The 15072-nt window shown below is 35.1% G+C and overlaps 1 protein-coding gene across 4 annotated transcripts in view; it reads right to left on the reverse strand.

Annotated features, from left to right (window-relative positions):
* Positions 1 to 15072, reverse strand: part of NRXN1 (neurexin 1) — a 1232227-nt gene that overhangs the window by 140318 nt on the left and 1076837 nt on the right. For 3 of the 4 annotated variants that reach the window (XM_062209423.1, XM_062209422.1, XM_062209421.1), the window contains 2 exons: positions 10994 to 11083; positions 9319 to 9638 (listed from right to left, as the gene is read on the reverse strand). In XM_062209423.1, the coding sequence (XP_062065407.1) occupies positions 9319 to 9638; positions 10994 to 11083 (410 nt within the window). The remainder of the gene's footprint in view (positions 1 to 9318; positions 9639 to 10993; positions 11084 to 15072) is intronic. The other variant, XM_062209424.1, reaches the window with a different exon arrangement.

A 15072-nucleotide genomic window follows, 5' to 3' on the forward strand; every position in this document is an offset into this window, starting at 1 on the left:
ATCGGATGCCGGTGTTGCAAGCAGAGGATTAACCAAGTGAGCCATGGCGCTGGCCCCACAATGTTCAAAAGAGGAATAAATGAACAGATGGAATACAACATGTGTATATATTTGAAATCCAGAAGGACTCACAGTGTTATAAAACAAATAATTTGCAATATTGATTAAAACAAAGACAAATAAAGCTATACTTCTGCTATTTAGATATTGACTAATTATTTAATGACATACTTTTGTCCTATAACTATGACTAGAGATATCAGAAAAGGTAGTAACTTCACCAGTCCTCTCTGAGAAAAATCCTCCTAAAATTACTACTATGTATTAATTAGAGAAAACATCTTAATTCATTGTATTTATCCAATGATGATAAAAATTATAACAAAAGAGATTATTAATATCAAGATCATAACCCCAAAGTAGTTTAACCCACAGTTGGAAATATCTGAGGTTAAGCTGAAAAAAGTGTATTATGAAATTTTAAGCTCCTTAATCCAAGCATGTTATCAAGGACAGACACAGAATCATATTCATAAGATTCAGCACCATTATTAGTACCAGAATTGGCTTCTTTCTGTGAACAAATGGAATTAGGTACATGATACTTCTGAGTACTCACTCAACAGTAATTTGAAGTTGGTGGGTGGGGGAGAGGAGGCTGAAAAAGACAGTGCAGGGTATGGAGATCAATGGACAACCCTTCATTGTGCAGCACTGACGAATACTTAGTGTTCACTGCCATAGCTCGCTAAATGTCTATGACAACTCTTCCCCCAAGCAGGACCTGCCTTTGACTGCCCTCTTCGCACCTATTCCCTTTCCACCACTCATAGACTCACCCCACTAAGGGAATGCTATGCTTCATTCAACAGAGAATTCAGCTTTGTATATGCCACAGAATAAATGTCTGATTTAGAGACAAAAGTTCATAGCAATTATTTATTTAAAGACAGAGCAAATAGTTTAAAGGTGAGAAAGATGCTTTAATTGATAAAATGCACCTGAAGAATGCTTCTAGAACAACTGACACTGACATAGTGCTTCCATGTGGCAGGTACTTTATTTCTATATAGTAGGATGAACTATATCACATTTTCAGTTATGCGGATTAGTAAATAATTATTTAAACAGGGATAATTTTATATGGTTCTCATAGCATATTGAGTCAGGTAATCCTCACAATAAGTTTATAAGGTCATAATTTCCAACAGATGGGAAATTGGGAGGCCAAATAGCATATAAATAATTTGTGGGACAAGGAAGGCTTGGATTTGGGTAGGCATTTTAGCTTCTGGAGTTGACAATCTTAAGCACTATCATATTCTGTCCTTTAACTGCCCATGCCAGTGTTAGCTTTTGAGATGATAGGTTCCTGAAACACAGGGGTTCATAATCTGATTCTGTTGGGTGACCAGCATAGAATCATATTTATAAGTAATGCCTAACTAGACACTATTATATAGAAGAAGAATTAACACAACATGACTCAAAACTGAACTTCACTCGTGACTCAAACATTTACTCACTGTGTGATACTGGACAATTTATTTACATTCCTTATAACTAACTTTCTCAATATCTAGCAAAAGAATATAATATTTGCCTGGCGTGGTTCAAAAAAACAGACTGTGTTTTGCTAAATAAGATGTATCTATAAAAATGACAAAAACCTATGGAAATCTAAGATGCTGGATAGTATTTTAGATGATCACAAAATGCTAAAATCTCACCTGATTCTGAATCATAGGAATAAAGAATTACAAAATTTTAGAGATGGAGGCCTTAGGAATAACCTATTTCAATGCTTTTGATTTCTGAACTAAAAAAGAAGTTGAGTGCCAGAGAGAAAATATATACCTGCAAAGACAGGAACTGGCTTGTGTTTTGTTTGCTTCGGTAGTACAGAGATCTGTTCAAGCCTATTATTCCTTGGTCATGATTAAAACTTGTTGATTGATACATTGCTTTTAAAAATGTTGATTTCCAATAAAAAAGAAAATATGATATATAAAATATAACATTTGCTGACTTTGATTATGTTAAAGTGATATATTGAACAGCATTTTTTTCTAATAATGAAAGACATTAATTTAGTTATAAATGTTGATTGATTGGCTCATTCATTCATTCATCCATTCAAATAATATATCAAGTTCTATCCTAGGATGACAAAGTAAAATAAGGCAATATCTCTGACTGCAAGAAATGTAACATAGTGAGACAGAAAACACATAGAAAGTTATCCCTAAGGGAGAGGTGTAAGGAAGAACAGAGAGAGGATCTGAATCAGGCTGGGAGAGATTTTGGGGGAAGAGCTATGGAGGAGGGAGATAGATGCAAGGGAAGGCACAGAGCAGGCAGAAATGACAGGATCTCTGGAGGTGACTGTGAGTTCAATAAGATCTGAGTGTGGAGCAGGGTAGAGATGAAGTTCCTAGTAAGCCAGATAGAAGGCTGCCTGGGAGGGATGGACCTTCCTGATCATCCAAGGAATCCACCCTTCATCCTAAATTCAGACATATTAAGGAAGGGAAGAGCATGCTTGCCAGTGCCTTTTTGAAAAAGGAGTCTGGGGGCCGGTGCTGTGGCACAGTAGGTTAATCCTCAACCTGTGGCATCCCACATGGTTGCTGGTTCTAGTCCTAGCTGCTCCTCTTCCAATCCAGCTCTCTGCTGTGGCCTGGGAAAGCAGTGGAAGATGGCCCAAGTCCTTGGGCCCCTGCACCCACGTGGGAAACCCAGAAGAAGCACCTGGCTCCTGGCTTCGGATTGGCACGGCTCTGGCCATTGCGGCCATTTGGAGAGTGAACCAATGCAAGGAAGACCTTTCTCTCTGCCTCTCCCTCTCACTGTCTGTAACTCTACCTCTCAAATAAATAAAAAAAAAAACCTTAAAAAAAAAAAAAAGAAAGGAAGAAAGAAGAGGAGTCCAACACTTCAGTGGAAACCACAAGTGAAGTGATTAAGAATGTAAAAAGACAAGGAGTGGTGAGATTTCAAATGGACACTATGTGTAAGGGCACGTTATTTCAAAGTGCCCTGAAAAGACTTTGATGTTCTTCCCAGAGTAAGTCATTTACCTTCTCTATGCCTCCATTTTCTCGTGTATACAAACAGAATATCACACCAAGTTGTATTCAGTGAGTTTCTATCTCTATCTCAGAGAACCTATATATGCTAGGATTTGCTTACAATTCTAATAAACAAGATACATATGAGAAGCCAGAGAACCACACAGGTTACAAACAGAAAAAGGCAAATCTTGGCATCTTTTCTATTCTTTTTGTGGGCTCCTAGCTCCCTAACGGGGTATACAGTCGCCAATGGCACCATCCATGCACAATGCAATCCTACTGGATCTGAGAATGTGTCAGAATGACAACACTTGAATATCTACTCAAAAGGAATTTCTACTTCATGGTGCCCACGACCACAGCCATTCCCTATCCTCTCCTCTGTTCTGTTTTTTCCTTATAGTGGTCAACATCTCTTGGTCTTTAATTGTTTTCTTGCTTCTTGCCTATTTTCCCAAAGCAGAAAGTAAATTTCATATAGACAGATCCAATTTATACTCCATGTTGTATTTCCAGGAATTAGAACAGTACTTAGGATATAGTCAGTGTCCAGCCAACATGTGTTATGTTAAGTAGATGAATTAATGGGTGGACGAATATACTTGTGTGGGGCTAGCTTTGTCAGAACACATCACAAAACCAGGATTGTACCTGCCAATAAAGCACATTTTCAGTCAGACTCCCAAGAAAATTCACTGTGAAGAATTTCCTTAAAATAAACCCTTTAAATGTATATACCCTGGCACTTTTGCTTGCCAGCAATCGTGAGGAAAAAAAAAAACACCTTCTAAATAAGAGTTGCTTACCCACATTTTAAATTACAATGAATTACGCTCTTTTCAACAGGTATCATTAGCTTTGAGAGAACATGCCTCTGTATGTATTTTAAAATCTACACTCAAGTGTTTTTCTTTCCAGCATTCACTAAAATTTGCTGGAAAAAAAGCACATTAATTTAAAAGAATTCAGCAGGATGCCTGGACTAGGGAAAATAAAATTAATTATTCATGTCACCAATATTCTAAAAATGCAGAACAGTTATAAGGAACACATAATTATAAATAATGCTATTGTTTTTTTTTTCATAATGAAGCTACAGCTGAGGTTAATTAATATTTTTAATAAAAATAAAATTTGCTCTTTGAAGGTGCAAAATGTATTTTGTTAGCTGTAAATATTTTTCATGGACATATTTTGCTTATATTTTTCAAACAAATAGCATTCATTTTTCATGAGTACCTTGAAAGCCTCTAGGAAGCATAGCAGTGTCCAATATACTAAATAGTCATTTCTTGCTTGAACATTAATTGGGTTTCTTCTCAGAGAACCCCGCTGGGAATCGAATGCCACTGACTTTAATACGATGTCTCAGCTGTAAAATAAATATGCCTCTGACAATCTACCTCTAATGTTTTTTAATTCTCAATAGTTTCATCTTATTGGATAATTTTCCTGAGAAAAGGTCTAACCAGAACCGCCAATATGCTCCAATCCATCAACACTTTACACTCAAGTTTACTGATTCTACCTCATTCTTTAATTCATTTCTTGCCAGTAGTGGCAAACTAAAATCCCTCTTCTCAAAAATCAGAATCTCTCAAAGCCTTATTATATCTGCTTTTTTAAGATTTTGGAAATGAGATTGAAATAATCTGAAAAAGGCTATGCATTCTAAAAACCAGGTAAGGATATCAGAATAAGTTTCTGTTCTGAATGTAAAGGATGAGGCTTAATATTTATTATTAAGTATGATTTTTCTTACAAAAGTAGGTTTGATACGTCATGCAAAGTAGACTGCAGTATAAGTTATAGACCAAAATAGGATGCTTTTAACAGTCACATAACAATACTGCTAGTAATGACATAGGAATACAAGCAAGGAGTATCTAGGCCACCTGGGAGGCATGGCCCTATGAAAAAGTCAATTGAACTCTGTGCATTGTCAAACAAACAGGTCAAGAACCAATTAAGAGTATCTTTAATAAGTCAGTGATTTTAGAACTCAGTACAACTTGAAAGATTCCCAGTTCAAGCTACTTATTTTACAGATGTAGTAAGGCCAAAGTGCACTGAGGTCAACTCAGCTGTCCAAGTCACAAGATAGGGTAGGAATTTGTGGTGAAAGCAAAACCAGGTCTCCTGATTGACCACATTCAAGTGAAAACCTATTACTAAGCGAAAACCAATTATTGAAACTCCATTCTTCTATGCTACACATCTAGCTTATAAAATATCATTCAAGGGAAGTACCTAAAAATCATAAAATGTACTACCAAGAGTATTTCAGAAGAAATGTCACACTCTTGATCTCAAAAACAACAGCAGCCTCCACTTTCCTTTCTATTCCTTCTATACAGACGGGTAAACAAAGGGAACGAATGGTACCCTTTGCATGTTTGCTTAGTATTACTCATTTGCATAAAGACACATAAATAAAAATACCATAACTGGCTTCCAGGTTATTCAGAAGAGAACAGTGAGCAGCGGAAAACCTTGCATGGTGCTCCTGCCCTCAACAAAAGAAACTCTCGGCATCCCAAAGAACTTTGTATCATCAATTATTTTTGCAAATATTTGCTTTTCAAGATTAGCTTTATAGGAAGTTTCTCTTTTTGAAGATGAGTGAGTCTTAGGGAAATACTTAAGAATTGACTGTTCTAAGCAGAACACATTTTATAAACATTGCATAATCCATACAAAAAGCACCATCAAAAATCACTCTCATTAAAAAGCAGCCAATCAGAAGGCTTTGTAAATATTCCCATTATTTCAAGATTTAAAGCATGTCTTTTTAAAGTAAATATCAGTCTGAAAACTGATCATCATTTGGAGAAGAAACGTCCCTTTTACCTTTTTATAGAATATTTCTATTTATGGCCGGCGCCGCGGCTCAATATGCTAATCCTCCGCCTTGCGGCGCTGGCACACTGGGTTCTAGTCCCGGTCGGGGCACCGATCCTGTCCCAGTTGCCCCTCTTCCAGGCCAGCTCTCTGCTGTGGCCAGGGAGTGCAGTGGAGGATGGACCAAGTTCTTGGGCCCTGCACCCCATGGGAGACCAGGGGGAAGCACCTGGCTCCTGCCATCGGAACAGCGCAGTGCGCCGGCAGCAGCGCGCCTACCGTGGCGGCCATTGGAGGGTGAACCAACGGCAAAAAGGAAGACCTTTCTCTCTGTCTCTCTCTACTGTCCACTCTGCCTGTCAAAAAAAAAAAAAAAGAATATTTCTATTTAGATAAAAATGTAAACAGGATTTTATGTATTCTCAAATTCTGTGAAAACCAAAATACTCATATGTTTCTCCCTTACTACTCTCCCTGCAGGATGGCTGAACAAACACCATCACATCTATTTGAAATGAATCTAATTTAATTCTGCTTGACCAAAAATCTGTCTCTATAGTTCTAAAATATGCAATCATTCCAAGGTACATCGTCAGGGTACCTTAAATTGGCTCAGTACTCTCACTGAGGAAAATAAACTTTGATTGGGAAAACAGCATAGTATGGCTTTTGAAAAATGATGAGCCCTCCTGTCCACAATGTAGTAAGGCAACCGATAAAAGCAGGTAGACAGAACTGTTAAGGACAGGGCTTAAAGGGAGAAGCTTCTTTCAGTCTGTATAAGTGAGTCAACGGTTATAATTTTGAAATTGGCATTACCAATCACTCTCATATTTAAACTTCTTAGACTCTGAGCAATTCTAAAAGAGATACTATAAATTTTACACACGTCAATAATCCCTTAAAAATCAGTTATAAGTTAGGGAAGTTCGGCAATACATTAGTCAGATACTCAAAAATAAATACATTTCTACTCTGATGCATTCCCCATATATAAGCATTACTACTTGTAAAAATATACATATATTTACAAAACAAACTACTAAAAGCTATCATTCCAACTTTAAAACACTACTGCCTCAACTGAATATTTGTACCAATTTAATATTTTAACATATTATCACAAATCATTTAATTGCTGCTATTGGCCTATTAAAAACCTAAAGATTCAAAATATACAGTTTTAAAATGAACTTAGCAATCTTTTAAGTCAATACCTCCTCAAATGAACCAAGTGATCACTAATTGATTACATCATTGCTTCCATAAAACTCTGTTCTCTTTAAATATGTAATAGCTTGTATTCAAAGACACTTTTCATTGCCAATCCTTTGGCATTAGTTAACATAATAAAATGTATTAATTTTTAGTGCTGCATTGCTAGGCATTTAGCTTTAAAGTAAAATATTTTAAGCAAATCTTTACGTATAGCAATTACTAATTCATAAAATATATTGAAGCAATGCCAATACAACTCTTTCTTTATTTGAGAATACATCTAGCTTTCTTGGGAGCTTGGCTACTGTAATATCAATGATGATAAAATATCCCTAAGAAAGATGTCAGATTATTTCAAATTATATTCAAAGAATCATTTCTAACTCTGATTATAATATATATCCTCTTGCACATTTTTATGTAAAGGAAATAATCAATTTTCTTGTACTGGATTTGCTTTATACATTACTTATGCTTAAGTGAATCATAAATCAATAACCACAACAAATCATTAATGAATTAATAGAAAATAATATCAAATGGAGCTACTGAGTAAACATCAACCTGTCTATAGTTATAAATCTATCCTAGGGGCTAAGTGTTAACAATATTACCAATATGCTTCTAAATCTGAACAAAATAAAGTCAATCAATAAGATAATGACATTCATTTGAAGCAAACATTCCCAATAAAACACATATTGTAAGAGGGCAAGAGTTTTGTTTGTTGTTACCATTATATCCCCATGTCCAGAAAAGTGTCTGGCACACACAGAGAGTGATCAATCAGCATATACTGGTGAATATCCTATGAGACAGCCCATTTTAATTTGTGGCCATATACAAAGATGAAAAATAATGAAAAGAGGAAAAAATATGTGCACAGGGGGTGATATTGGAAAATATGCAATATAGTACAGTACCACATTTCTACAGTTAAGAATTTACTATTTTTAGTCATCAATCTTCTCTTAGGACATTTTCTCATCTGTTCTGTTCTACTTCTCACTCCTATTCAAAATACAATTGGAATCTGCTTTTTTTCTTTTTCTGGGAAAAACAGATTAGCAGGTAAGATGCTGATACCAACAGAATCTGCCTTTTAATAGTTTCTTTGCAAATACAATTATTGGTGTGCTTCAAACATTTGAAATAAAAGCAATTTAAAAAATTGTTGTCATTCTTATTTTTGTAGAATATAGTTTGGAAAATTTTGTAGAATATATTTAGAAAAGCTTTATGTAGTGCCTACTAAACACACTCACTAAGTATTAAAAACAAAGACATGAAACTAATGACTTTAGCCAAAAGGAAACACACAATTCTGAAAGAATCAACAAACTGATTATGTACAAAAACCATGAATGTCAACTAGCATCTAACAGTACTTAACAGCATTTCAACAGCATCTAACAACACTACAACACTTCAAGGTGGTTTTTTCTTCTTTGAAGTAATGCTAAAACTTAAACTAACGTCTTATATATGGTAGGTAATCAATAAATCTATCTTGGATGAATTAATACACTACCAAGTTGTACAAATTCCATACTTAAAAAAAGAAGCTTTAAAAACAAGCTCATTAAACTGATTTCTAGGTGAGATCAGCTAGTCATGTATCATATTTATCTTAGACAAAAATAGTTTTTTAAGTATCACATTTAATATAACAATTTTTTTTTAAAAAATACCAAGGATAGACCTGACATTTACCATGAGCACCACATGACCACCAATTCAAAATCTTAACACTTCTAAATACAACAGAAGTACTGAGGGCAATATCTCTCTTAATATCAAATTTGCTTTTATTTTGAAGATGGTCTGAGCTTAAACAAGTAAGAAATTTCAAATATTTCATTAATTTACCTGATGAGTTGATCTACACCATCTAAATCCTGTAAAACTAGCGCAGTTCCCTCACCCTAAGCTGGATCAAGGTTATTGAATCAAGACTATCGGCCAGCAGCTAACAAACCAACTCCAAATTTTTTATGAGTCCACAAGCCTCTAACCAACAGCATATATACATGTGATTTCAAACAGACTGCATTATATTAAGCAAGTCTCATAGGAAGCCACTGAGCCTCAGATCAGACAAAAGCACATGTTAGAAACGATGCACGTGCTGGCCCACCTCCACAGTCACAGGTCCAAAACGAAAGAATGAAATCGGCATGCTCACCTGGCTAATGGGTTCTTTTGTAGGGGGTTTTCCTCTTCTGGCTGTGCTGGTAGCCAGGGTTGTGGTGGTCTCCATGATGGATGTGGACATCTCTGACTGCATGGCAGTGGCTGTCGACTCAGTTGTCATAGAGGAAGGCACTTCACCCACCAGTCTCACGTTTCCCACTATGGCGATGTTGGCATCGTTTTCGGCTGCCATATTCAGAACTTTCAAGCCATTGTAGTAAAGCCCAGAGAGCTGGCCCTGGAAGGGCTGGCCCTGCTCTTTCCCGCCAATTATTATGGTTGCTTGGCTATTGAAGATTGTGAGCTGACGCCCTGTAAAAATAATATTACATACATGCAAAAATGTTGGTTGTGAACTCTAGATTCTACAAAAGATGATAAAACAGATCTTTCATGGGGTGGATAATGAGAGCAATAAACTATAAGAGAGGCAATTTGACTCATAATTCATTGCTTATAAATGAGGTGTCCATGAAATGCATAGTTACTGGCAAATACTTGTAAATTCTCAACTTATTATAAATGTAGTGCTTTTGCTAAAAAACCAATCAAAGATATATGTTACAAATCAAATTTTAGTGGGTCCCTCTCCCCTCAAGATCTGATAGTGTTGGTCTGTTAAGTCTAAGTTGTTAGATTAAGTAAGTGTGAGACAGCTAACATTTCAAGTGTTTGTCATTTTGAAATTACCACTGCCAGAAACTGATCTATAGTAGCTGAAATTTAATTTAAAATTTTATGATAAAAATTTCATAATTCACAAAACATCCATCTGTATCTATATGCTATTCTTTAGAAATGTTTATTTTTTTAGAAGGCAATAGTCCATTGTTATTTGAATTAGTCTATTTTCTGCAAATCACACTGAAAAGAAATGCATGGTTTACACTGAGCATGTCAGAGACAAAAAAATTCCAAAAATATTTTTCTGATTGGCTTTCAGCAAGTTTATTAAAACAAAACAAAATGAAAAAAAATAGCTTCAGATGTAAAAGGAGGCTTCAGGAATGATACACAAACCGATGGAGAAATTATGGCACATTTCCATCAAACAGCAATCCTTAGCAACAGTACCATTATCATCAAATTGAGTATCCAGTTTTAGCAGATTGCATTCTGCTCATAGAAAGCATGCACACAACTTTAAGTTCAGTTTTAATTAGGGCTTGTTCCAAATGCTCTTAGAAGGTTGCAAACGTTAAAGGGACTTCATTTTGACTGGCAATCCATATTGCCCACTATTTATGATTCCTAGAGTTTAAACAAAGAGGTTTTTTTCAGGAGCATAATAAAGATATCAGAACTATATATTTTAGTTAATAATTTAGAGGCTGGAACATGTAATATAATCTATGAATGATTTATCATTTTGGGTTAATGCTTGCTATGAGTACCTTCATAGATTGAGTTAGTGGATTATATTTAACAGTCCCTTTAACCTTAAGTTAACTGGGTAAGATTATTAAACAGCTGGTACATCTAAAAATGTATAGAAATTATTATACAAGGTATGCAAATATTGCTATCTATATTTTACTGTTTTAAATCTGTTTTTAATTTAGTTTTACGGAAAATTTATTTTTTATGTTTATTAGTGTTACAATGAAGTACTACTTGGTTATGTTCAAATTATTTTTTTATTTGAAGTTTTAATCAATGTTTTTTACCTTTGTCGAGTAGCCATTCATCAACTACTCGACCAAGTCGATATGGAATTCGCTGTCTAGCAATCGCCAGGCGCTCGTTATCATTGTTTCCTTTAAAGTTTAAAGAGACATTTCATTGGTTAAAATCTGTAAGGTCAAAGGTTAAAAGTTAATACTTAAAGCTTGAGCTATACAGTTGCCACATGATTTTTTGAAATTTGGAATTTTAAAAAGCTCTACCTAGAACATTTCATGTTTCAGACTTGTCATTCATTCATTTATTTTATTTTAGCAAACAAAATTATTCCTATGTTAATTGAAAATTAGAAATCTGCATTTGAGCTAGGTTATTAAACTTATGTTATAGACAGACCCAAACAACCAATTTAAACAGCATATAATAGCTTTACAAAAAATGACCAGTGACTTCTGGGTTTTGTCTTTTTGATGTTTCTTATTAACTAGTTAAACATGTTCAGGTGAAACAGGTTTAAGTTCTCAAAATACATTCAACCTCTTATTCCAGATTAGTAATTTATAAACAGCAAACTTAATACCATCTTTGGCACACTGAAGCATCTAAAATAGGCCTAGCATACTTTATTTCCTATTCAGAATACCGAAATTCTTATTCATCTCATTTAAGAAAATCATAAAGTTCAAATAGTTCTTGTGTATTCCAACAAATTGGTTTATCAATCACCTGGACATCACAAGAGAATACATCTTTCATCATCCGAATGTGTTCTAGGAAAAGGCTTTGACAAAAGTGACTGCATCCGAGTGTCTTCCAGTTTCATTTAAGGCTTAACATGGTAAATCATACAACAGTTGGAAAAAAACTGTACATATGTTTTATATATCAAACATCTGCTTTTTAAGTTATTCTAAAAAAAAAAAAAACAAATACGCACAAACAATGGCCCTTATTCAAAAACTTAAACTAAATAAGAGCCTTGCTTCTTTGAATAAAAAACTGTCTGCTAGAAGCACTGTTTAAATTGACCTTGAATAATGAGTGTTTTCTTGATCTATAAAGCACTCGGGAAGAATATGGGCTGACATCTCAGTGCTCCGCTGTGTGGATTGCAAGAAGAATTTTTCTGGTCCAAGAAAATCAACTAACAAGGGATTTTGAGCTACAACATTTTAGAAATAACTCAGATTTGTACTCGGAGGTGAAAAAACACTGAATGGCAGTACTATGTATATAAAAAAAAGACTGGAGCATCTTGATAGGGAAGACTATAAATATACATTCTTTCTCAGAATTAGAGTAATTTGTAAGTGCTTTCTTACATTAGTCTTATGCTATACTTACCACAATAAACCCACATTATATTGGTCACACACGTAGTTAAACAGAACGAAACTATCTTCTAGACCCTATCAATTTATCATTTGAACAACGGTTGAAAATATTTCACACAGTTTTCAAATTAAAATGTAAATATCAATGTCAAATGAAATACAGTTTAATGAAACACTGATACGTATTTCTCTGTAATGTATAATTATTTAAACATTGTAGGATTTTAATTTTTAGAAGTATACAAATATAAAATTCCAAATATCTTCATTTTTAAAAAATATGTACAACTTGTGTTCCTTTTTGTGTGTTTGCAAATTCATACATTTGGAAAAAATATGCTAAAATGTAATATTGGCTATCATATGGCAGTATGATTATTGGTTAAATATGTTTTTATCTTGAATATATATTCTAATAAATGGGTTTCATATTCATAACTTGGAAATAAGCATAAAATATTACTGAGAACTATACCCTTTACTGTCTGGACTTCTTTCTCACCTAATATGCACCAATTTAGATAGGTCTAAGTCATCTGACTTTTTAGTCAGGGCACTCCTCATGCTGTTTTCCATTCTGGAGTGTTCTGGTCATCAGGAATGACCCGTATTACCTCTTACACTATCCAAATCTAGGTTGCCACTACATCTTTCCCAATTACCAACGCAATCTACTAGCAGACTTCTCTGCCTCCTGTCTGCAACCAATTCCACTCATTCTTCACAAGCCAGCCAATATTAAATCTTATCTTACAACCCTTCCCATTGCCTTAGTATAAAATCTGAAACCTTAAAAGAGGTTTATGAGACCAATCATATCTGGTCCCTTCCTACCTCCTGTGCCCCATATCTCATGGCCTCCTTTGCCTTGCTCTCTTATTATGGTTACAATACTCCCTTCAATTCTTCTAGTGCTCTTCTTTGTCCTCACTGGGCTTTGCGCTTGCTGCTTCCTTTATATGAAACACTGTCTGTCACTCCTCAGTCCAACAACATTCATTAAAGGAATCAGAATAGAACACCTTATTACATGTCTTCATGGCTCCTGAAACATGCTACCTAAACATGAGCACTGTCCTTGTAATTGTATATTTGATAAACATTTTTCCTTTAAACTCTGAAGCTCCATGGGATGAAATACCAAGTGCAGTCCTTATTGAACCCATAGTGCTTGCACAATTCCTATTACATATTCTCCAGTGAAATATCTGTAGAATGAAAAAGTGAAAGAGATCTTTCTTTAAAAAATTAATTCTGAGATACTCTGTGGCATCCCCACATCCTAAAAACATTTAAAAGAAAAGAAAACAAACACTGGTGCTCAGAGAATAAACCACATATAAGTAAGCATCCGTTTGTACTTTCCAAAGGAAACATTGTATATTTCAGTGCTAGCCTTTTTCCTCAATGGATTGTCACTGATTTAACCATCCCTATAACAAATCAGTTACTTGTTTCATAATAATGTCCCAAAGTCACAGAATAACTAATCCTAGTTATTACTAGTAGTGAAAGGTTGGGAAGAAAGATCTAAGGAAGACATGTAGAGAAAAATAAAAGCTTCATATATTTTGGGGGATTGAATTGAAAAAGACGATACAAAACACATGCATCCATACATACTTAAGAGTTCACACACTTTGCCGCCACACTTTTGACACTAACAGAATAGGTAATATGATTGACAAGAGCATGATTTAAGTCAACAGTAGCTTTTCAAGATCTTTGATGAGACCTAACTAAAACAAGAAATCAAACACAACATTCCTAATGAATAACAAAGGGGTTACCTAACAACATCAACAAAGGGACTCGGGCAATATAATGTCAGAAGAGACAAGTGTAAAAATATGTGATAATTTATAAAACAAGTAATCACATAAAGGGATACCCTCCCATAACCTCTAAATGCTCAAAGAGGATTTTAACTGGAAGACTTGATGCTGTTTATTTTTAAAGCACTTTTTAATTATTTATTTATTTACTTATTGTTAATTTTTTTTTTCATTTTCACGTGCCAGGGGATTCCAATACAATCCCATCAAGGTGGCATGTACCAATGCCATCTCACTAGTCCAAGTGATCAATTTCAGTTCACAACTGATCACACTGATAGGTCTAAGAGTCAAAGGGATCACACAAACAAGACCAGTGTCTGCTAATACTAACTGATAGAATCAAAAAGGGAGAGAACGATCCAACATGGGAAACGGGAGACACAGCAGACCCATAGAATAGCAGATGTCCTAAATAGCACTCTGGCCTCAGAATCAGCCCTTAAGGCATTCGGATCTGGCTCAAGAGCCCATGAGAGTATTTTAGGTATGGAAAGCCAAGACACTCTGGCAAAAAAAGAAAAAAAAAAAAAGAAGAGGAAGAGGAAGAGGAAGAGGAAGAGGAAGAGGAAGAGGAAGAAGAAGAAGAAGAAGAAGAAGAAGAAGAAGAAGAAGAAGAAGACGATGACGACCTAAATGAAAGATCTCTGTGAGATCCCAGTGGAAAGAACGGGGCCATCAAAGAAGAGGTACCTTTCTCTGAAGGGAGGAGAGAACTTCCACTTTGACTATGACCCTGTAGGAATAAGATCGAAGTCGGTGAACCCTAAAGGCTTCCATAGCCTTGGCAACTCATGACTAGAGCCTAGGGAGATTATTGACGCCATAAACAAGAGTGTCAAATTGTTAAATCAACAACAGGAGTCACTTTGTACTTACATCTCATGTGGGATCTGTCCTTAATGTGTTGTCCAATGTGAAGTAATGCTGTAGCTAGTACTGAAACAGTATTTT

This window comes from Lepus europaeus, chromosome 13 (assembly GCF_033115175.1).
Source record: "Lepus europaeus isolate LE1 chromosome 13, mLepTim1.pri, whole genome shotgun sequence".
Taxonomy (NCBI): Eukaryota; Metazoa; Chordata; class Mammalia; order Lagomorpha; family Leporidae; genus Lepus; species Lepus europaeus.